Source organism: Bombus pascuorum, chromosome 15 (genome assembly GCF_905332965.1).
Source record: "Bombus pascuorum chromosome 15, iyBomPasc1.1, whole genome shotgun sequence".
Classification (NCBI taxonomy): Eukaryota; Metazoa; Arthropoda; class Insecta; order Hymenoptera; family Apidae; genus Bombus; species Bombus pascuorum.
The window spans coordinates 7338457-7363693 of record NC_083502.1 but is presented as its reverse complement, the minus strand read 5'-3'; the positions used below and the strand labels follow the sequence as shown (position 1 = coordinate 7363693).

At 42.5% G+C, this 25237-nt stretch overlaps 1 protein-coding gene across 15 annotated transcripts in view; it reads left to right on the top strand.

Moving 5' to 3' along the window:
* LOC132914430 (polypyrimidine tract-binding protein 2) overlaps positions 1-25237 on the top strand; it is a 442018-nt gene that overhangs the window by 158976 nt on the left and 257805 nt on the right. For 4 of the 15 annotated variants that reach the window (XM_060973544.1, XM_060973548.1, XM_060973543.1 and 1 more), the window contains exon 2: positions 13817-13971. The exons of 9 other annotated variants lie outside the window; for them this stretch is intronic. In XM_060973544.1, coding sequence (XP_060829527.1) covers positions 13891-13971 — 81 coding nt within the window. In that variant the 5' untranslated portion in view covers positions 13817-13890. The remainder of the gene's footprint in view (positions 1-13816; positions 13972-25237) is intronic. 2 more of the 15 variants (XM_060973546.1, XM_060973547.1) reach the window with 1 other exon arrangement.

Genomic DNA, 25237 nt, shown 5'->3' with positions numbered 1-25237 from the left:
GCTTTGGCCAATTTGTATTAACGAACATTGTATCTACGATCAGATATAAGATAGACACACCAGGAGCTAGTTCCGAGTGAATCGTGCCGCGAGTAAAGGCCAGAGGGCCGAGATCATCGTCTTTCCATCTCGAATACAATGCGCATATCATTACGTACATAAGTCGCAAAATCAAAAAAAGTAGAATCATCTTTATGAAAAGTACTCAAAGGATAAAAACATAGCGAGCAGGTTTGCGGCGTCACGGTGTAACTAACGTACCATTTAGCTGATTGTGAGAGAACGAAGCGAGTGAAACAAACGGGTTCTCAAGCAGACCGATAACAGCGGTAATAACGGTAGTGCCGCGAGTCGATTAGTTATGCGATGTCGCACTTGTTTCGCTTGCTTCGTTCTCTCTGTCAACCTCCGAATAGTTTGCTACATCGAGAGCCAAACCTGTCCGCTACGTTCTTACCCTAAGAGCGATCAGTTTCCTTCCATTCTGCGAGTTTCCAACAACATCGACGTGTCCTGTGGAAATTTCTGATCTTCCACATGCTTAGAATATGTCACGCTTTGTTAGTTTTCGTTTTTCGAGTTGCCGAAATTAGTACCTACCCTAACGTGTACGATGTAAGGTATAAAGTTGGATTAAAAGGAATCGTTCGAAAATAGAGTTTCGAGAACGTGTTTGCTATTTAAAAGAGATAACGCTTCGTAAGTTGTTCTTTCGATGCACTCGTAATCGTTGCGATGGACGCGGAACTGCCGAGTTGACGACCCAGTGCGGAAAGTAACGCTTCTATCGAACTCGGTAGCGGCGCACGTGTCGTCTTCGCCAGAAGTTGAACTCGTCTCGTATCCTCGTCCAGGCCGGCAGATCGGAACCACCGAACTACTCGGAGCAATTAGCAATAAGTAATTAGCCATCAAACACGGAGTAGCCGATGGGAGGACGGAAGTTGCGCAAACTTGCAAGGTCGAGACTGTATCGACGAACCGAGTTACTACGAATAGTAGATCGACGATAGGGCAGTTTCGGTGTTCTTCCGTGAGCGACTTCTTCAGAAAATTAGGCAAATTTAGCGGTTTCTGTGCGGAATCGGAGAAATTGGAAAATTTCTTTACAGCGTTAGAAAATTAGAGAAATAAAGGAGCTGGCGTAACAGGGTTGCCGTGGATCTTGCGACGATAACGAACGTACTGCGTGTCAAAAATTTCGTTGAATTTCGAAGCTTTACAAAAATTGTTCAATTTCGTAGCGATGGAAATTCGGTATTAAGAAACAGGGAAAGAAAGCTACAATGGGGATTGTAGGAAATAGCTGAATGTCTGATACAAACCGAGTAAAAGAACTGTGAGTTTAGAGAAACATTCGCAATTTATTACATATATTTCTTTCGCTTAAACCGCTCTCAATTTTATCGCGTCTGTTTCAGAAGAAAAACACGAACAAATACGCGTATACACAGGGTGCCCGTAGCATCGAGCACTCGCTTCGGCGGTGGATTCTGCACGTGAAAACAATGAAAAAGTTGGTACAAACACGTGCTCTGTTTGACCCTGTTTTCCAGTTCTAGCGAGTTTTACGTTGGAATAATTCGCCCGTTGACAGTATCGAAATACTTGGCGAGAGAATCGAACGAGGAAAACGAGAACGATAGCTGGAAAAATGGAAAGGAGAAGGCGGTCGATGGCAAGGTAGTTTTTTGACCACTCCTTGTGCAGGTATGCAGATACATCGTGTTGAAGGAGAAATTTACCAGAATTGGAAAACGAGATCAAATTTTCGTTGTTTCCTCGCGCAGAATCGATCGCCAAAACGAATCTCCGACGCTACCACCCTGTATTTACCGTAAATAAATGATAAAATGCGCGGGAAATGAAAGGAAATTGCGGTATGAGAATTAGTGGAATAGTTTAACCAATAATTATAACCAGCAATAATAATCGATAATAAGATTTAGCGATGGTCTTCTGTTCGAACAACGATCGCCTCTTCGTCGATGATCTTTGTCATAAAAATGAAAGAAGCAGTTGGTATATCTAATGCCAGCGTAAAACCGCCGATTTCTGACGCCGAAAGCGTTAGAAACGCTAAAAGCACGAAGGTTGCGAAAATAGGTTTCGAGATGATGACAGTGACAATACCGTAATCGTTATGGCGGCAGATTCGAACGCTACAGGTGAAATTTAATATATCGCGTTTAAGGGAAGGACAGGGACGTCTTTGCGCGAGCTTAATTACCTTCAGTGGCCTGGAAGCTTCCGGAACTCGCGGAAATTCACTATCAACGCGTCGCAGAGCCGTTCGCGCCTGTTTCTCTTTCTCCAACCCCTTCCCAAAAGCCTTTAGCCAGCCCCGTCTGACGCGGCCGCGCGGCCTCGAAACATAATTAAAATTTTCTAATTAAGAATTTCGATAAGGAAGCGCTCCGGCTGGTGAAAGGAAGGCGCTTTGCTGTCACGAGACCGCCTTATTTTCCCTCTATAACCATCCCCTTATCGTCGACCTGTTCTCGCTGTACTATCCACGCTGCTTAATATCGGAGATGCAACCCCCTTCTGTGTTTACTGAATTAACGAATCCCTGCCTCCGACATTCCCCCCTCCACACCGAAGAAGAATCCTCAAAGGGCGTGGTATCAGCCTTCTTTCGTTGCTTACTCGCGAAATCGAAACGTTTTCCTTAGTTATTTCACGGTGAATGGCGGATTATGGTGGTATTACGGGCTGGTTGCGCAGCACCGATATTTTTCAACTTTTACATGATAAATTCGATACAGTGTTCGAGATGCGTTCATAGTATAGAAAGATGCTGCTCGAACACGATGTTAAAACCATACCGCTCTTTCCAGTAGTCGTATTATAGACGACTGTTGGGCCCAAGTTGCATCCTCCGATTATATTTGTAGAAAAAATTGATTTCCACGCATATCCAGCGCCTGGACACTTTGATCGAGATCTTTGGAATGTTGGACGATAATTTTGTGAATCTAGTATCGTTCGTGGGCCTTTGAACGATAATATTCCGGACCGAGATTTTTGATATTTCGAGATGGTAGTTTCACGAACTGAGATTTTTCGAGCTTTCCCTAAATTCTAATTCGCCGATAGAACGTTCAATTTAGAGTCTGCGAAGTTCGATTTTGCGTAGAATAGGCGACGGCACGCGTTAGGCTTCGCCTGAAATAACCGATCAACGACGATACGTTGACCACTCGTCGAACAAATTGTATCTCGCTATCCGTGACTATCCGCAACTCGGAAAATCTAAATTCCCAGCTGCCGCAAACATCACATGGCGAATGGATCGCACGAAGAAGCAGGGAAAAATCGATCTCCATCTGGCAAGCATCCCTCTGTCGGTCCACTCGACGCTGCACGTTGGTCGGTTTCCGGCGGTCGTTCGACGCTGGCTGAAGTCTCGGCCGGAATAACCGGGATTCCTGGCTGTGCAAGCTATGGAGTGGCCGATTCCAGGCTAACCTCGTTCGGTCTGCTAACTAAGCGGCGCGATCCTGTCGTGGATTCTCGTTTGGAAACTTAATCGGGCCGTATCGAGGATCTGCGTGTCGAAGAACGATCATCGAACCGTGGCCCTTCTCCAACCTAACGAATCACCGTGTTACCTTCCGCCGAGAGAGCACCCGGTTCTCGACATTTTCTCTCTCTCTGTCTGTGTGTGTACGTGTACTTACCACCGTACACCGCGTATTTTATCTAACAACGATGAGAATCGAGGAACGTGTTAGACACGAAACTGAACTCTTTCTCCTTTTTCGGGAAATTTATTGGAATTTTGTTGACACTGTAATTAAAAGGGTTGAACAGGTATCGAGGGTGCCTTGGTACAGTGGGTGCAGAAAGCACTCGCGCACCACCGCTGTGTTTATTTAACGCGACTGACCGTATGAAATTTGAAGAGAAACGCACTGCATCCACCGAATATTATAAATAGATATTCTACTTTCGATATCTTTTATATTAACCTCTTGTGTTATTAAATGGAATTTAAATTTCACACGAACGCGTAAAAATTCGCGGTCTGATAATCCTCGCGTTTACGACGGTTGATTAGATCCAGCGGTAATAAATTTCGCATCATTCGTGACTGGAAGGATTTGATGTCCGTTCGAACACGGCACTACCTCTGTATCTTCCTAACGACAACGTTTAATCGTAGCACGGATTTTTTACGACTTTCGCATACTTGCGGTGCAGGGTGGAGAGAAAGAAATCGCTGAATTATAGAAAGGGAACGTATCGAGGAAAGAATATCTCCTTTTGTTGCTGCAAGTTCGTTTCGATAATCGTTATTGCAGAGGGGGATGAGAACGAACGTAGCCGTGTTGCAGGTTCAAGACGAAGGCAGGAAAGAAAATAAGACGAGAGAGGAGAGGAAAAACTATTTCCACCGCGTTACGTCTTCTTTTGTGTCGTGCAAGTTTTTCAGAAGTGCTTTTTCCTATTGTTCGGACTCGCGGGCTCGAGGTAAAATCTCGCAGGAAAGAACAGATTTCGCCAACTTTGCCTCAACTCTATGGTTATCCACGATTGAATTCTTTACGCGTGCTCCACCTGGACTTATTCAATTATAAAACGTTTATTTAACGTAGCAAATTGCCTTCTCCCGCCGACGAGAGGTATTTCTGCCTCTGCGAGAATTTATTTATTTGAAATACCTTTCGTAACTTTTGATTCGGCTTCTTAAATATTTCGTTTTGCTATCCTTCGCAAATGTATCTTTGCCAAATTTCTCTCGCCGATCTTCGTTACTCTTTCGCTGAAAGTTGCCATGTTTATTCGGAAAGTTTATGAACGCGTAATCGCGGCAATTTAATATCGCAAAAATATATCCGAGTGTCGAGGAACATAAATATCTACGTTATCTTACGTACAACGTCGAGAAGAATTGGAAAAAAGGATTTTAATACGCATGTATATACGAGTAGCTGTAAAATCACAAATCCGATACTAAATCCGATGGTAAACGTTTCGAACTGCCGCTAGTTGGACCTCATCTGCCTAAATCGCGAACAACACGTAACAAATACTCGCAGAAACCGAGACAAACAACGCAAATGTTGGCCGAGTGGTTTCTGAAAGTTCAAGCCTTTTTTGCATGGAGTTTATTTCAGCGGGCTCTTAAGAATTTCAGCAATCTTACGTGAAATCTGTTTCGCTACCAATATCCATTTACGGTCTGCAGGTGTTTAGGTTTTTGCAGCCTCGAGTACGAGTTCGTTAACAGGCGCTTTGATCGACGATTGGTAGAACCGCTTATTCCAACGACAAGCAAATCGCTAATTAAACGGACGTCCCGCCGAAGATGGAACGAGATTATATTCGACGATCGTCCCAGAAGTCTGGTTAAACCCGCGGGCAACAGGTTCCGCGAGGTTTCTATGCGACGCAGCCTCCAATTCAATTCTGACAGATTGCAAATGCGATTGCAGTCGTGGCACGTGCCGCGTTATGACGTTCGACTTGTGCTGGAAATGGCGGCGATTCGCGGAAATCAACGACCATTGTCTCTGACTCGAATCCAATGAAATCGCAACGGGTTAAACGGTCATTCGTACTACGGTACGAGTACGGTAGAAGCGGAAAACGGTATGCATGATTCAATATGCATACCATCGGTAGTATATTTAAATGCGCGTACGTACATAGAAAAAGTAGAGAATTTTCCAAAGAAACTGAAAACGCAACTTTGAACGTGGAAGAATCCACGGAATGCACGTGATATACAACAACGTATAAAATATCGAAACTCTGATACTCGCCGTAACATTCGGTAAATAGATCGGCTGGATTTTTTGTAATTATATTGATAAAAATGCGAATTTGCATAAATATCCGCAGTCTAGTAACTATTATTTCATTATTATTCCGCAGAATTCTGATTACAATCGTCGATTCTCTTACCGAGCAACCTTCTTCCGCTTACCTTTCTTAAACCTTTCTTTAAATTCTAAGAAGGAGACTCGTTTGTAACTGCAGCAAACCACGATAAAAACGATTCTTTTGGTGAAAGATTGAACGAGGAACGTTCATCGAGTCTCAGCTTAGGAGAATTCTCGAATTATCCTGCGCTCTTCTCCATTAAACGTCGCAAGAACAGAGGGTGAAAGCTTGAGTGCATCTCGTAAAACATTCAACGATATTCAAAGACAATATCGAAAGCTCTTGCGCGGCCACTTGCCTCTTTTTCACCGCACTACCTTTCATGGAACTTTCATGTTGGGCAAAACGCGCCCAACTTAATCGCATTACTTTAACGAGAACCCCTTTTTACCCTGAGTCTTATTCGAACCCCTCTTCGATATTCCATCCCTTCGAATATTTCGATTAAGAGTAACGATCTATTAAGAGAGTAGATTTTCCAAAATAACTAGATTCCCCTGTCGAAATTTATTTTACGCTGTATTTTAGCTGTCCTTGGAAAACTTAATTCTAATCTACTCTGGAAATTGCTGTTTATATTCGGTATGTAGTATCTTGCGATTACGGCGTTTCATAATTTCGGAAATTCGTAGTTTGAGATTAGGTTGATTGGAATTTATCATCTTACAAACGCCTGGCTACGAAGTAATTTCGTACAGAGACGAGAATTAATTATTTATTTGTATTTGAAATTAATTTAGCATCTTTTGGCGGAAGAACTCGTCATTTCGGTCGTAATTTGATATCAGGAACTTTTAAATCTAGTTTGCAGCAAATTTTAAGAAAGCGAAACGTTTCCTTTTCAACTTTGTTGAATATTTCTATGCAACTGAAAAGTAGAATCAAGTAGAATAAGAATCGGAAGAAAAAGTCTGAGGATCGGAGCCAAGTTTTAAAACGAAAATCAGACTAGATTTACTAAAATTCAGAACTAACGATCCATACCCTGACTTCGCCCCCTATCCGAAGGACAGGAAGAAGCTGCTAGCGAAAGATGCCCGCAGGATTTCTCTAGTCTCAGGGGATGTTTCCTTCTTGCACCAACTATGTCCCTTACCAGAGGCAAGCAAACTGGAAGTCGAGTTAGTACGTATTTATAGAGCCGCGTTGTCCTTGCATCAATCTCTAAATTTGCGGACGTTCCGCTCGTTTTCTAAGTCCTGTGAATCCTTTGGTCTTCAAAGGACCAAGTTTGAAGTCTAAGAAGAGTCAAAGTTTCGAAGAAAACAAGAAAAGAAAAAGAAAAACTATAAAACTATAATTTCAAATTTTAAATGTCACCGATTCTAATTATCCTAAACTTTAAATTACGAGCTTAATCTAGGTAATTTTCAGTTTAAAAAGTCCCCGATTGCACGGTAGGAATATCATTATGATTACTACAAATTCGTGAATTTGCAAGTTTCGAACATTATTAGAGTTTATTAACCCTATAGAACAATACGCGTGAAGCAGCTACGTAGCTGAAAGATTACGTATTAATTATCGATAATTTTCTACTTTGAGAGCTTTCGCAATTACCCAAACGCCGTCTTAAAACTTTCAAAGAAGCTTCGGGTAAAAATTACTTTCATCGGAGTAAAGAAGAAGATCTTAGGTTGTTCGTTGCTCTATTGGATCGAGGATCTTTAAGGTTTAAACGCGAGCAAAACGTTCGTATCAGGGAAACGTTCCTGGACTTGGCTACGTGATTACTATAATCGAGCCTTTTGTTATTTTGCCTGGTTAGTTCATTTCGCGTTCGCGTAAGTCCTCTTTAAAGTAAATACCCGTGTACGTGTCCGTTTTGCAGTTGGATTAGATTCAGCCTTCGATTTAAAGCGAAAAACCTTCGCTCCGCGCTCTGCATCCTTACTGGCCGCTTAAAAGATCGATTAATCCTTTAAAATTAATCGATTAAAAATATATCCGTTCGATCGGTCACCAATACGAGAATTCGCTACTACTACTACTACTTTATCCACGCTTCGCGACTTTCGACGACTTCCTATTACATCTTCGTTTACATTCACGCGAGTCTTACAGCCTAAACGTCTCGTACCAGCTCGCTCTGCTAACGTAGCACATCTCTTTGCCACTGGCCAGTCGAGAATTTCTGATTCTACGTTTGGATGATTGCATTTAGTAGATAAGCTTAATTTCAGGGATCCGTGAGTGGAAATTAGATCGATCGGTAGGATAGTCAAATAACAGTCTCGCGAGAGGAATGTCCCGAGGATGTACGGTTAAGAGTGCAAGGCAGATAAGAACAACAGTTGTAAACCGCGTCGACTTTCATGGCCGGCAGGCTGGCGAATAATTTATTAGTAAATTGATTTGATTTAGTAGTTATGCGAAGGAACGAATAAACAGCTTACTCGTAATTGAAATACATATTTCATTCGAAGGTTTCGCGACTTTTCAGAGTCTGTCACGACGAGAATGAAATTGTGCAAGGAGATAAGTTAGTTTGGTATTTTATTTACTTTCTCTGAATTGCCATCGTAATTGGAAAATGGAACCGAGGAAATTGATGCGACTTTTTCAAATTGGCTGTTGGTAACAGCGATGGAATTTCAATACAGTCAGTTGTAGTTTCCATTTGCGTTACGTGCAGTAACCAATTCATTTAGAAGCAATAAAAGTCATAGCATTATTGCGTCGCAGTCTTTCAAATTGCTTAGACGACGATAAATAAATACCAAGTGAAGCGAGCGTGTTCCGAATGTGGAAACAAATTTTCGTCGTCGCGAGGAGTTCACGGGCGACCGAATCGGCAACAGGTACACCGAAACGAAATCGTTGTTTCGAATTGAACAAGAGGGAGAGGGCGTGTCAGAGAGAGAGAGGGAGAGGCGTTACGGTGGTCGAAACCGATGACTCGAATATTGGCTAAAAATGCAAATTGTCCCTCGTTCGAGCGCGCACCGCGCATCGGCTGTGAAGTAATTGAAAACACGCGTCATCTCCGGCTAGGACGAGGGGCCCCGGCGCATTGCTTCCGGTACCGCTCGACTTGCGCCCCGCTACTCTCTAAAATTGCGCCCAACTGCTCTCCAAAGATGACGTTTTCTGGTAGCCGTCCAACATACACGTCGTTGACCGCGGTTGTATAAACGCAATCCTATGCGTTTTATACACGATCTTCCATTCTCCGTGTAAGAGTATTAAACCGTCTGTGTATATCCATGCGTTTAACTTTGCTTTCGTAAGATTTTACGAAATGAAACGGACCGGTAGTAGGAGAAGGCAGGCGGGTGTCGTTAGCAGAGAACCGCGCTAAACGTCCGTGTGGCGTCATCGTTCATGCGTCACCGTCAGTATCCGTAATGCGGATACACCGATTGCCAATTAGCGGCTCGATGTCGATCGATCGTAAGCCACCGGCTGAGCACGGTCGACCGATCGCACTCGTTAACGACAACCTCGAAAGAACCCATCGTCTCGGATCAGAGAATTCTCAGGAATCTTCGCGATCATCCCCCGATTTCACGATCGAGCTTCGTCTCCCGAGAGACTAAGACACCCTATATCTAGGTTATCTTGCGATGGACGAGCTTGCAAAAGCAAATCGCTTGCTTTTTAAGGCTCGAATATGGATCGTGTACTTGTCCAATGAAATCAATAACTCGATAAGAAACGGAAACGCGGATCAGACTAACGTCTCGTTAGTGCACCATCCAGTTATAAACGGTCTCTCGAACGCAGCCTACAATTCGCCCGTATCATCAACATCGTAAACATCAAGGGGATTCTTGTCGGATCTCTCCTCTCTTCTTCGTTCCAATAAAAACAACGAAATGAACGCGCTAAACGTAGCGGTGACCTCGGTGGAAATAGACGAGAGAGCCACACTTTGCTCAAAGCGATAATTGCACGCGTTATTCCGCGTTAATACCAGCGGATAAAGCGTCCGTGACGCTTGTCCACGTCCTCTCCTTTTATTTCTGGCCGCGAGTTCCTCTTGCACCCTCTGTTTCCGCCGTGCACGCGGAGAAACGGGTCGCGTTTGATTAATTCTGCATCCAACCGTGGCTAATTCTCCGGCGATTAACTCCGAGCGAGGGGCGAAAAAAGAGGAAAAAACGAGAATGTGCGACGTGAGAATGGAAATGTCGAGCGTTCTCTGTTCTCTGTCTCTGTCTCTTTCTCTTTGCGACTTGTTGCAAACGATTCGTGAATGTGCGTGTGCGTTCGCGTGCTCGAATGATAAATGAACGCTTACTTGATTCGTTTTGAATGGAGGCTGGTTTCGAGGAAAGCAGCGACGTTATAGTTTGAGTTATAGTTATTATCGTAGAATAACTTACGGATCTCTGCACGGTAGTTGAAAGTTGAAATTTCGGTGAACGTGCTAGGGTTCGGCAACTATCGTCTATCGTTGAATGTCGAGTATTCTGTGATTTCGTATCTGTTAACTTTAGTCTATCAACAGCGGCTCGTACTTTTTCCAAGGGATTTTGTACCATGTTAACTCCGTAGACCGGAATCTTTCTCGAACAAGCAAATGGGAAAATTTTGTGGGTTTCTCGCAAAAGGGACAGGTGACAGACCTTTGGCTCTCTTCCTGAAACAAAGTTACAGGATAGCGGCAACATTAAGAATCAATTTAGAAGGCTTGAGAATGCCGTACGATACCTTTTACCCCCGATTACGGTTTGTGGTAACCGTAGAAACGTTTACGGAGCGAGGGCGGAGATTATAATATTTGTACCATTGTAATATTTATACTATTATCTAAAATTACGTATCTGAATGTAAAATTAAGGAAATCGAGCTTAGCATAAAGTAGAGCCGTTCAACTTGGTCTTTAAGAATCTCACGTAATCGCTGCGCCGATATAAAATAAAATTATAATTCTACGATATAAAACGATCACGCTTATGAAAAACACGCGATCAACTACAACGTGCAGATCGTACGAAGAACGGACCGAAACACACAGAGATTCGAGAACAAAGAAGTCGTCAAATCTACTTACCCCGTTTCCCAAATAAAATTGCGATCCTCGAGCCTGGAAGAAAAAAGGAGAATTAGCAACGCGCTCATCGACAATGCGCGCATCGGAACGTACAAAAGCTTGAACAGCAACAACGTCCGATATATCCGCGAGCAAAGCAAGATCCAGCGGTGCAACAACCGTGGAATACGGGGAATCGTGGCGCGTTTGGCTCGCAGCCACCCCTCGAGCTTCTTCATCCTGCCGACACTGGTCAAGCCTCGTTTTTCTTTCTCTTTCTTTTTATCTGTTTCTTCTTTTCTCTCTTTCCTTCTTTTTTTCTTTTTACGCGAACGGATATTTTATTCAGCGGCACTCGACCGGCTCACGGCTCTCGGCTCTCGCGGCCGTTTGATATCGCAGTCTCATTGCATAAAACCCGAGGCTTGCATAAAACAGCGGACCAGGCGTTTTCTCCAGGCACGACGGCTGCGAGAAAGACAGGATTCGCCTCCTCGTGGACAGGGGAGAAAGGAACTCGGTGGAAAAAATTCATCTGACGGAGGATTAAGCGACACGGGGAAGCTTCCGCGTGTCGAGTTGCCGGAGGGTGCGTAGCGATCGATGTGTCTGACGATTCTCACGCGTCCTTCATTTTCTTTTCTTCTTTATCGCATATTCTTGATGTTTGTTTATCGCTAGATTGCGATTCGTCTCGATAGAATTTCGTGGGTTTGCGAATAGAATCGAAGAAATGGTAGAAGCGGTACCTTCGACATTACTCGATGGCTTGTCCATTCAAACTGGCTCTACAGACAAGCGCGTTATTTGAAACGGCTAAACTCGATGCGCTTCTTTACCTCGCTTTAACCAGAGTCGTGCTCTCTGTGCTGTACTCTCGCGTCTTCGAATTTCCTATAATTATACGACGGTATTGGTGGAAATTCGCGTGTCTACGAATTGTTTTAATATACGAAAGATAAACAAAAAGAACGCTTTATCGACTTTAAGCTCTAACAATTTTGCATGTCGGAATACAACGGTGTTCCTCGACGATATTCGACCAACACAAGGCGCACGCACGAGTCTCCGGCCAACGATACGGTTTAACAACTCGTTTCATGACTTATCCCTGTCATTTGAGTCGCAATCTTGAACACCAGCACGATGGTTTAGGTTCGTAAATTAGATCTGTGTCGTGTGGCAGCGGTCGATCCGCGGGTTGGACCGAAGGACGAGAGGCGATGTCGAGGGTTGCTGTGCCACGAGGTTGCGGAGGGAAACGTTGTAACAGCACGATCCGTGGCGGCTTAACCGGTAAAGCCGAAGTAAGACCTTCAGCGAAATTTCTATTTCCGTGAACGTCGTGTTGCCGCGCTGTTTTAGTGGTTCAGGGACGAAATCATCCCGCCGCTGTTACACGACCACCCTCTTTCTTTTATCTCTCGAGTCGTTCAAACGCGACCAAGGCTCGTGGTAACTCGAGGACACGTGGATGTTTGTTTTCAGCGCCATTTTATCCGATTGGGTATTAGTAACGATGATATTTATGCGTCTCGAAGAGATCCAGTCCTATATGACCAGATAGTGGATAATGTAAGAGAAGTTCTTAAAAATCAGTCGCATTTGTCGCTGTTACACGCGAGTCCCCCGTTCAATTTGTAAATATCTTTGTACGGCAAAGCACTCCCTGGAACTTTAAAATCTTTAGTTTTGCTCTCGCGCTTCGACTTTTTGAATTTTAAAGTATCTTTTGGAAGACTGGGAAAAAACACGGCGAATAATATTTGTCGGCTGCAAAAAGCAGCTTCCTACGGTCTGGAAACGAGGTTGAGGATTTACAGCGGCGACGATCCCGGGAACGAACGAAACCGGTCTCTAAGTACACTTTAATTAGCCGGCGAGCAAACAATCAAGCTCCTAAGCCAGCGATTTACACGGGGAGGATGCGTGCGGATACGGAATTACCATCTCGATGCCAGAAGCGACTCGTTTCCAAGAAACCAGATTCCACTACCAACGATTTTCGCTATTGCGGCTATCAGCTGGCAACTCTCGAGAGCTCTCACGCTGCCTTATCTATTCTCGAATAGTAAATCCAATGGTACAGGGTAACTGTACCCAACGCGAACACCTGATGTTAAAAGCTTGCCAAAATGAGAAACACGCTGACATTGAAAGAGGGCAAAATTAATATTTCGATACCCTTACGTTGATAGATGTTGAAGCGATCGCCACTTCTAAGAAAACTCTACATCTTCGGTTTTCTCAAACGCTGAGGTCGTCGATAGCGCATAGACGAAAGAATGCGTCGATGACAGACCATAAGCGGTACACGTGCGACGTTGGCTTCAGGGTTCTTTTAGTCTCAGGGTAACATTGCTAGCGTGAGGATCTGGACCAGCTTACGTTGTATTCCACACTTTGTACTTTAATATTCACAATATATATGTACTTACAATACCTTACAATTTACCCACGCGTTTCTTTGATTCCGCATACATCGAATAACCTTAATAATAGATAATTACGTAGAAACAACGATCGGCTGGATTCAAGGATAAATTTCCAAGCGAAGCTAAAGCGTGAATACGTTTGTCTTCTAGTTCGAACGAAATATTTTACGCCGTTGTCGATTGATCTCGTCGGTTACTTGCTGAGATATAGCAGTGTTTCAGACCACAGGTGCTGTTTCACATTAGGTACACTTTATCGAGACTCTTTTAGCTGAAAATTTGTAAACATTTTCACCGTCGCCAAAAACAGAAAATAGTATCTGAGAGGATTATATTCTAACTCCAACTCGAATAATACTCGCCCTGTAAGCTTCCCAAATAATCTTTTATCGCGCTAATTTAATGGTATTTTTTCGTCTCTGTAATAATTCGTCGTTTACTTTTACCTTTCCAATTTTCTTTCACTTTCGTCGTGCTTAGCTAACGTTTTCTCTGTCTTTCTGTGTTCCAGGTAGGTCTAGTAAGCAATAAATTGATTTGTGTTCTGTGCACGAAGGGAACGTACGTGCGAAGATTCTAGACAGTATGATGATGGCAAACCTACCCCCCGTTATGCTGCCACCCCTTACCGACTATGGGATGCTGACTCCTACCCTCGGAATAAAGGTGAGTCGCCATCATCCAGTTTGGATTGGCAGCGTATCTTTCAAATTTCAACGAAATTACAAATTACAAATTTTAAAGAAATCTCTGTAGAATTCACAGAATATGGAAATTTCTGAAGAAACGCAAATTTATCGAACGTTATTGCCGAAACGTATACCTATTAATCCTTTCAGCGGTGAAATACGATATAGCACAAATATATTGCAGTACAAGAAGCCGTTTCTTTAAGACGTTAAATGTTAATATCTTTTTTGTCTACCGTATTTTAAAAATGGCAGAAACATTCGCGAAACGTATTTTATTTCTGCGAAATTTCTGTCCGTGTTTTTTACATCACGGCGTGAAACGATTTAACGTTAATATCGGATACGAATCATCGAATAAAATATCGTACAAACGTGCGATAAAAATGTTTCTCATTCAGCTGAAAGAATTTTCTGTTACGCGCAATACAAGGGAAAAAAAAAAGAGAAGTTCGCATCACAAGTACGAAGAAGGAATTAAAGGAAGCAAGTTTCGTTCGTGGAGCGAAACCGGTGTAAATTCTTTCCAAAACGATTCGTAGCGCTGAAAAATTATCTTAGAGCTTGCTCTCCAGATGTATTCCTTTTGAAAAACTGGTTGCCGCTGAAAGGGTTAATTAAACGTGAATTCGATCCGCGGAGCAAGAAATCGGTACGTGGCGGATGAACGTTCGATCGAACAAAAAGTATCGAAATACTAGAAAACGTTGAATTTGGATAAAAAGGATAAAGATGAGTCGGTGTCAGGGGTAAGTGAACCAACGTCGTACGCCCTTTCCGAGCTTTCTCTTGTCTCCTCAGTGATTATTTTCTTGTACAGCACCGTTGCCGAAAGCGTACTTGATGGCGTGTAGAGCTTGCTTCTTTTTCCACGTCGCGAGCACGTGACGCGTCATTTCCTTTTCCCTTTATTATTTCCGTGTTTTCTTGAGTTTTTCTATCAATGTGAAGAAGGCATGCTTTTGTCGTTGTTAAGATGTTTTTATACTATGTATATGTATGTATTCGTGCGTCTCGATGGTCGTACTTTGGCTGGATAATTTCCAACGTCTGGTAAGTGATGAAAACTTAATTGTACCAGGTTTTTCAGATGCCATTGTTATCGAAATGTTCGTACATATCCGCGAGACACCGTTCGAGGACGCGAGGAATAAATTATTACCTGTTGGAATAAAAATTCCAAATAATGCCAATTTTCTTCCATCTGTAGGATTTTAATCAATTTTTACTCTTGCTCTTCTCGATCGTGTAATTCGTCGCTCTTTCGCACTCTCTGACCGTTATACGCTTTTTCTGATGTTTTAATTCGGCAAATGGACGCACGCGTTAATGCAGAGAGATGTTGGAAGCATCGTTGGCGAAACCGATCGAGGCGTAAACCCGGTCGCAATCGTTCCATCCGAATTCCTATCACACTTTCGCGTTAACGGCCCCCGTTTCGAACCGAACTGTTTAATATTTACGGCTGGCTAGCTTTTACTGCAACTTTCAACCGATGTTACGGTCCCTTTTATTAGCAGAAACGTTTCGCTTTTTGTCCCGATTTTGATGCTCCATTTTTATCCAACGAACGCTTTAAATTCGCAGTGATGCGTTACGTAGCCTTATTAGATCGGCTAAATATAAGTTTGTTATATTACTAATTTGTACGAATTGGTTTTATAATTTCCTCTTCTTCTATTAGGAAATATTTAAACTAGTAGTACGAAATAAGTCGTTGAAAAATATGTGGAACATGCCACACTGAAATTTATAGGAAAATAGAAGAGGGATATTTGCAAATGAATGAAAAAGAATGAAGAATGACGTTGTTAAATGTCTGCGAACCACGGTATATTAATTAAAATTCCTCCGGAAATACTTGCGAGGAATCTACGTGGCTACCACTGATACCATATCTATCGATGTGTTGGTCGAGGACGCGACTAATTTACCGCGTGGTTTTGTGTCCTGAAAACACGAAAACAGGGAATTAATTTTCATATCGATCGAACCATTTAATTTCCATAAAATAATTCGTTCTTATTTGTATCTTCCAAATTTCCGCAGACGAATACCGCGAAACTTCCGAACGTCCAAAGTTTCTGCGTATTTGATAATCGGAGAACTTGCAAGTTCGAAAATTTCGAGATCTATAGATATCTGATATTTCGTGATCTTTTCAGGATCTGACGATATGAAAATTTGGAAACTCGTAAACTTGAAAATGAAATAGTCGCGGCACGAGGTCGCGCACGAAAATTCTAATTCGTGAAACGGGAATATCTAGATCCAAGTCGGTTTTCTAAAGCCGGTGCAGCGTTGCGATGCAACAGGTCTCGACTGCTGTCTGTGGCCATTCCGCGTCCGACAGAGGATCTGAATCGGTTCAGTGAGCTTATGGAACTTATTTCTGGTGACTTTGTGTCTATTAGGCTATTCAAAGGCCCTCTCTTAATCCTCTTTCACCCTCGCGCCCATTTCCATCCACATTTTCATGCACCTTTAAAAATTCTTTTGTTGTTTGCTTCGTGTCGACGATCACGCCAGGCCCTCTTTTGCTTCTTAAAGCATTCATTTTCTATACGATATTTTTCTCTCTTTGTTCTTCCTTCAGATTTTATGCCGCTTGTTTGACTTTCTTTCGTATACTGTTCGAGTCGAACGGTAATTTGTTTTGTAATAAATTTTAGTGTTTTTTTCATCCGATATAGATATTCTTTGCATAATTTAATCGTCACGTCTCTATCAGTATTTTATATTAGATTTAACAATGTTACAGGAATTCTGGGTTATTGAAATTTGGAAAATATTTGGTTAGTAGAGATAATTCGTTGATGTCTAAAGAGCAAAGGATACTTTTGTCGGTAATTGGTAATAGCGATTAAATTTCAGATTCTCCTTTTACATGGTAGAAGAAAAATTACTAAATGCAACGAGCCAAAAGATAATATCACTTACGAAATTCACGAGACACTAAAGACCATTTCCTGCGATCTGAAGCGCAATATCTCGCCCCTGCTACAGCGAGCGGCAACTAGTGGCGCGAAATTACAAACGATTTTCGCGCCCAAAGCGGCCATTCGGCAATTAAAGGGATTCACCGTGATTTTATCGTCGCCTGTTCCCGGACCGCGTGCCGTTTCAGCTCGATCGCGTTCTTTCGAAACGACCGGAGCTTTCTCACGGCGATAACCATTGCCGTTAGGCGAGTTTATAAAGGCTGGAATGCAAAACAGCGAATGCGACGCCTCGTTTCGTAGTTCGAGAACGAAACGGGCCTCTTCCGCGAAAACTGGACCTGTGAATCACGTTAAGACTCCGAATGTATCGCATTGGATCTCATTCCCCGCCTTTATGCAACATTTACCTAACTTTCCACTCAACTTTTCTTTCTTTGCCCTAGTTTTTATTTTCCGATTCGGTTGGACCGTGTGCTTTCAAAGTACTACTAGTTGGTTTGCGCAATGTAAAATACGTGGTATCGCCCGACCAATCTCTCACGTCACTTTCCTTTTAGGTAAATAATCGTGCGTTTATTTGTTTTTCCGATTTACCAATTAACCTCCACCTCTCTTTGTCGATAAAAATCGTGAAATTTTCACCTTCCAATGGAATTTTTCCTCGAACGTGTAATGTGTATTATCAATTTCCGTGTTTGCCAGTTTAACGTGTATTATTAATTTCCATGTTTACCATCGAACAGAGGAAATGGAAATAACGATTAAAAAGGAACGGAATTTTAATATAGAAACACCCTATCGATATGTCAGAATTTCCAAATTCGATTCCCTTTGAATATGAATCTGTCTCTTCGTACAAGCTGTCTCGTTTCGAACGAAACTTACCTTGTTTCGAGATTTCAATCCTGTACCCTGTATATCCTGACGAATTTTCCATTTTGAATGCGGCGAGGCTGTCCTTTGGATGGTAAAAGAGCACATAAAAAGATAAACGAACCGGGGGATACATCGTCAATTGACTGACTGTTAGACATTATTGGAGATGAAACGACGGTTGATCGAGTGTGATGGATTTCACACCTCTATTCACGCAAATAATTATCTTGCCTCGATAAAACGTGGGACGTAGGGTAAATGATTGCACATCTATCGGACCTTCTACCCATTAAAAATCATCGCTGGTAGCCACGGTGAAAAGAATATTACCGAAAATCGATTTCCTCCCGTGTATATTGCTTCAGAGGGACTCGAGGATCTTCTTTCAACTCGAAATTGAATTACGGAGAGACAGTTTGAAAATAGAGTACAATAATTTAAAGGAAGGCCTTGTTTGAGTTTCGAAGGTTGATCGAATGCTTTGTTCTATGAAAGAAACGAGAGAAGGAATATTGCAAAACTAGCGAGTATAATGAAATTAAGAATGCAGCATGCCACGTCTCGTCAAAAAAAGTAAAAAATAAAGAAAGAAGAAGACTACTAAAGGTCTACCTTGTTTTTAAGTTTAATGATTTCGTATGTTGGGATGATCGTAAGACGTACGTTGATTGTCTATCAAGAACCGTTATATTACGATATACGTATATAATACGATAGAAATTTTCTGTCAGAGGATCCAGTAGCACCGAGAACAGACGAAAGATCGAGAGGAGAATCGAACGTGTTCGGAGAAGAAAGATCGAAAGCGGAGAGAGGGCTTCCGGTTTTCAGGAGGACGTCTATGCCGCGGTATTATTTTTGCGAGGAAAATTCTGGGCGTGATGGCGCGACAAGGCTGATTTGAATTTTTCTCGATGCGCCCGCGGCTCTTCCCGGGACACGTCCCATTGAATATTCCATAAATAAATCGGCGTTTAATAGAAAATCGGCTGGGAACCGTCTCATCGCTCACTGTCATGCCGCGGCTCGCGCGCTATCTCAATAATATTCAGTTTATAAAGTTTCGATGGCGTCCTTATTACGCCGAGGAGACTGACTGCTCTCCCTTCTCCGTCTTCGCCCTCCTTAACACCGATTTATCCCGTAATTCTAGTTTATTAGCTATTTCTCGCCGACGAACAAGAGCGATAGTCGCGGCCGCGCGAAATTACTCTCCGATGGCATCTTCTTCGTTTAGAAATTTGCCGAATCCTCGAAAGCAAAGATCTCGGAGTGTATACCGGGAAAAGCTTCGTTTCGCTTAAATTTAGAAAGGAATTTATCGAAGATCTACTCGACGAACTAATTTCATTTCTTCTACAAAGAGCATTTATGAGAGAAGAAGACTCTGATTTAACAAAGTTCCTTGAAAAATTATTGCTCGTCGTTGGTTTCGTGATTTTCTACTGTACAAAAATTCCTCCTCTCCATAGAGCGTACAACAGCTCTAAAAATAGTCTAATTATAAAGGTGGGAGGAGAATTTCGTGCAAAGATAGATCGGAGACGATCAGCTTTGTCTCGATTCCCCCGCGAAGGGGAAGTCAGAGAGAAGAGGGTGAAAAGGGGGTGACAGCTTCTTCACAGGTGCACGCTGTAGCCAGTTAATTGAATCGCTTAATTAATTTTGTAGTCTTTAATTAAACGTAAGAAAAGACACTACGGGGAGCCGATAATTTTGATGGGATTGAGGATGCCGGAATTAGGAAAGAGGGCTGCTGATAACGCGTTTAATACTTGATCGTAAGCAGCGCGTCGTCGTCGGGCGAACCATCTCCAAGTTACTCACCGTCGAGGAATCCATTTTGCTTCTGCATATGTTACCGTTGATTTGGTAATTTAAGTTCGATGAGGGGAGGTGGTGCTGAATTTTTCATCCTAAGGCGACTAGAACCTCGTGTTATACTGGCTGGATATTTTACGCTTTATAGGGGCCGTAAGCTTCAGATTTAACACGTAAATGCATGATTCTTGTAGGAAGAACGATCGAAGAAGATATTGCGTGGCGAATAGTTGTCGGTTCGCGACTTTAAAATCGATTGCGCGATATAACGGGTTCAGCGAATACACGACGAGTAATGTGCGATGTGTTTAATTTGAACGTTTGAGTAACTTATCATTATATCTCGTCCGCGATCGATCGTGTGCCAGTCTAGAGTCTGAAACCCGTATCCTTCATCCTCTTCCACGAGGGTAGGATGCGTCGGATTCTGTCCCTGATAGATGACCGAGTGTCGACCGATCAGGAACTAGCTAATTATTGGTTCTCAGACAGTGGCATCGTCCACGAAAACATCGGCTTCAGGATATTGTGGAGTGGATCACGCGTCACAAAACTCAAGATAACGATACCTATCGCTCGCGTGGTGCCGGGACTAAGACTAGTTTACGATGCTATCGAGGTTTATTGCTATCGAGGTGCAGGAAGAAACTCTGTATTATCCTCGGTTAACCTTAAAGTCGGAAGTTCTTCCAGCTATAAACGACGCTAAATGAAAGCGAATGATAACAATACGCGAATAAAATAAAATTGGAAAATATCTGCGAAGCGTGGTAAACTCGGTTCAAGCCGTCTATGCGTAACACCTTAACAAAAACAGTAGCGACGCGACGAGAAAAGAAAAAGAAAGTTAAAAGAAAAGAAAATTTTTAATCGTGCAATTAGTTGCACGTGCGTATGAAAAAGCGGTGTCGCCAATTCGCTTCAAGGATCCATTTCCACGTCTCATTGAAGGGAAATCGTCATTCCGGTGAGGAATGTAATTAAAAAAAGCGCGGCTTAGAATGAAAACGAAGCAGCAACGGGCATTGTGAGCTTTCCGAAACGGCTGTAGAAAGCGGTAGATGGCCGTAGGTGGTGTACGGCGTGTACATAGCCGGAATGGTGGTAATGGGGGCTGTAGCCAAGCTGGCCAACCGAAATCCAGCGCGCCTAGGCCGAAACAAAGCGGAAAGCTTGTCCGTGCAAACAGCGAGCGGGCAGCCATTGCTCCGCGAAACTTTAACAATGGTTATTGTCTCGACACGGGTCTGTAACGGGCCTAATAAAATGCGCGGAAGCCGCCGGTGAAAAAAAGCGGCGGCAGCGGAAAAATCGGCTGGAGCGAAGTAGCTGGATGAAGTACAAGTCCGAGGCGAGAGAGGAGAGACGACCTGTGCCTCTCTCGTTACCGTTTCCAACACGCTTTCTCATGTTTTATACCGTGGAAGTTCCCCCTTGTTTGCCGCCGCTGCCATTCCCCCCGATTTTCGCGTGTTTTTCCTCGCGTTTCTCTTTTTTCCGGTTCTGTTTGGTTTTTGCAGAGTGCCTCGCGATCGGGCTAATGACTCGAGTCAGTGTTTTAGAGGAGTTGCGAGACAGTCGATCGTTTTGGTAGTTTTCCTAAAGGCTTTTCGATTTTCGGGGCAAGTTTTGGAGTAAATAGGAATTTACTTCTTATCCGCTGGATATAAAAGTAAATGCTCGACATTGTATATTTCATACGTTTTTCCGTATTACTTATATTCTGCGCATCTGTCTATTTTGAAATTTCCCCAAAAAGATAGTAGATGCGTAGTCCAACTATGAAATAAATTCAATCGTGTTGGATTCCTTTTTGTAGCCACTGTACAGTGTACACACTTACCGTTACACAATTTCGAAACTGGTGAAACTCGCCCCTAATGGCATTAGACAGCGTGGCTGAGGGCGGCGTGGAACGATATTGGTCGCCAGTGGCACGGTTCGGTTCTAATTTAGTTGATTCGCACGGTGCAGCGACAAAACGGATGGAAGAGGAGGGTGGTCGCGACAAAGAACTGATTCGAGATAACCGTGGTCGGGACGCGACGCGCCCTCGTTGGAAATCGAGAGCCCGTTTGCCTGGAAGTTAGCGTGCATTTTGCAAGATCTTCGGCCGAGTATTCGGCGCGCGTTCGCTGCGGGAGCGTGTGCATATTTCAATGGAACGAACGTTTCGTCGTGGAACGGCCCACCCCCGCTTTCTGTGCCCTGAACTCGAGGCATTTCGATGCCAGCCTTTGATTCGCTGCCTCGCATCGCGACGTCGCCGATGATCGAGCTTCCTGTGCTCGGGACAATCGCCGTTGTTTGATTTAGTTTGAAGTACGCGGTTGTGCGCGTCGTTTGACGTCGTGGAAATTCTTTTTGGTGGCCTTTAACTGGTTTGCCGTGGTTGAAAGCAACGTTAAATCAACGACGGTTAATGACAAAATTACAATTGTTTCGTGCGACGATAATTAGCGTTGTTCGATATAGTTCGAGATACGGGCTTCTTCGTCGTATCGGATGATGCTTATAGAAAATTTTTGCGCAGCTACTACTTTGTTTTTTGCAGTTGATAGTTACGATTCACGAGGATCGTACGACGAACGTTCTCTGCAGAAACGACCATGTTTGCTCCGGTTTAACGCGATGTATAGAAATGTAATTATGCGAAAGTACTGTAGGTAAATGTTAGTTGCTTTTTTGTAGTTGATGTTACCGATTGAAAAGCTATGATGAATGTATAATAATATCTTGTGTTGGGGCAGTGTGCGTTGTTCGATCAAGTTTGAAGTATGGAACTGTTTGCATCGTTTGATGCATCGTAGTACGTAATTATCTACGGCAGTTAATGTACCATTCGCTACGATATAACAGCAGTCAATAACTCTTTATACTCATCATCGATGATCGATACAGTTCGACGGAGGTCTTTATAGTAATCACTAGTGGTGTGATACTGAATTATGACTAGAAACAAATGACTGTGATCAAGAGTGATTAATAGCAGGTAATGAGAGGTAATAGGTGAGCGATGAATTACAGTCACGAACGATCGATGTTGAACAATAAGAAGGCAGATCGTTTATTCGTAATTAATAACGATGGCATTTCAACGATTTATAAAATCGGTGGTAATTGTAAATTTGAATGTTATCGGAAATTCAAAAAATGCTACGAGAGAAAGTTATCGGGAAAATGAAATATCAGACTTGTCCAGATTTCAAACGACGTCGATTTTTACGCTTTGTCAAACTTGAAAATTCTCTGGTCCACAAATTCGATACTCTTAAAAGCGAATCAACCACTTGCCAAAATATCCAACTTGGTCGTATTAATCCCTTCAAACCTTACCTGTTCAACCACCATTCCCCAAAGATACAAACTTCTTGTCCACCGGTTTCACGTCTCCGTTCACCTCCCCATTTTCTTCTCTGTTAAAAGCTCGACTCGCCGAAGCCAAACGTACCCAAATCGCGTCAAACTGCTCCCGCCGTGTCAAATATCTCGTAATACTGAATATCGAAAATATAGTACTCGTTATAATACTCGATAAATCAACGAGTTTTTGCTCGGATTCCGCTTCTTTATGCGTGGACACGAAGATACGCGTTTGTAAAAATATCTGGAATTTAACGATAATGTTACGCGCTGAGATAATTTACGAGATTAATTTATGACGAGGTTTGCACTCGCATCGTCGTATTTCAAAGCGATGATCATCCCGTTTCGAAGCTAGCCTATTTTCAAAGCTAGCATTTTTCTGTAGTTGTTGGAAGGTCTGGTTGGACGTCTTGCGATTTACCTTTTCCATGAAATTAACTTCCGCCGCTTCGAACAGCTTCGAAACGATGTTTCGGGCAACGACGACGACGACGACGACCTTGTCTGTAATTAAACTAATGGAAACCCAGCCGGAGCTTTTGTGCGAGTTGAGGGATGGTGTACAGAAGGGAGTACAAGCCGGAGGGGGTGAAAACGGGCAAACATCGGGACGCCAATCCATTGAAATTCGCGGGGCGACTGGGTCAGTTGAAAGCCGCGAAATTCCCCCAACGCGTACGCCCTGAAAAATCATAAAATTCCCTGGCAACCTTCTCTCCGTGCATTTTTAGTTTCTGCGTGTTGGTTTTTGTTTGACGTCTGAATTAACGAGCTGTAAATTCGTTTCGAATTTTGACTTATGGTTGGGATGACCGCTATCTTATATATTTTATTTGATTTTTGATTTTGATCATTTTTATCATATTTTATCAAGGGAGTATTATTATAGACAATATTACGAAATATCGTGGTATGTTAATTGCAAATTAATTTACACGAATTTCGATCTGTCGAGGAAAGCGATAAATATAAATAAAAGCAATATTTTTCGTTCGTTTCGACCATCGCGTATTTGTAGAAAGCCATTGATTTCCGGTGTCAGATTTTTTACCAAGCTCCTGGGCGAAAAAAAGAGAAACGGTTGAAGTATCCACTTCTCGAAACGCATCGGTGGTTACAACTCTTGACTAAAACAAGACACCACTCTGCAACTTTTTCCATAAAAGTCCAAAAAATCTTGGGTTTTTTTTCGTCGGTAGGTTTTTCTCGTGCAACTTTTATGCCGTTTCGATAGCCTTTATGGGCGTAGGAAGTGCAGAAAAATTGCAATTCGTCGTTACTATTAAAAATAAATATAAATAACCAGAAAAAAATTAATATTCGAAAAAACTTAAAAAACAATCTTCTCAACAAGATCATTGCACCGTAGTTAGTCGTTACCGCTGGTTAACTATCTTTTTGTAAGCTGCAGATCGGTAGGTGTTACGTGTACGATTTGAGACAATCGACCGTATTTGAAAAGTACAATGTGTAGTTGGAGAAGTAAGCGAAAAATATATATTGTATATATTACACTAGAGCAAGCTGTATTAAAACTGAATTTTTAAATCACCGTATCGAATCGCTAGACTGGATAATTATTTGTAGAGAGACGGGGATGGTATCCTTCAGGCTCGTTACGGCGAATGTTCGGAAACGTCTCGATCGAAAGTTTTTCACGGGTAAGGCTGCGCGCAGGTGGGAAATAATGGATTCAGTTGCTCGGGAGAGAGTGATTAATGGCTCCGCCGGAGCGTTTAAGATATAATTAATTAGTGGGTTAAGTAAGTTGTTCGACTTTAAACAGTTTTCAAGTTTTATTAGATCCACCAACCAGCATTTAGTTTAATGTATTCGTATTGACCGAAAGTTGTTTCGCGCAACGATTTATAATATTTTAAAGGATTTCCCCTTCGCTTTGCTTTGCTTTCAATGAGTCATTTACTAATGCCTTTTTAATCGCAAAGGTGCTAAGTATTTGTAGCTGCAGTGTAGAATATTTTATATATCTCAACATCTTCGAAAGTCCCCTTACGATACCTTATCTCAAGATGAGACTTTGTAGTTTAAAAAATATTGAAATTTGCATCGAATTTAACGAATATCCAAGTTCGAATACGTTAACAATTTTCAGTTACTATTTGTTTATTCTTCGACGCGTGTCACTGCAACGTTTTCACGCAATCGTTTTTACCGCTTCATATATATAGACTGTGGATTTTTATACAATTACGAGAAATTCGAAGGTGCCAATTTCTA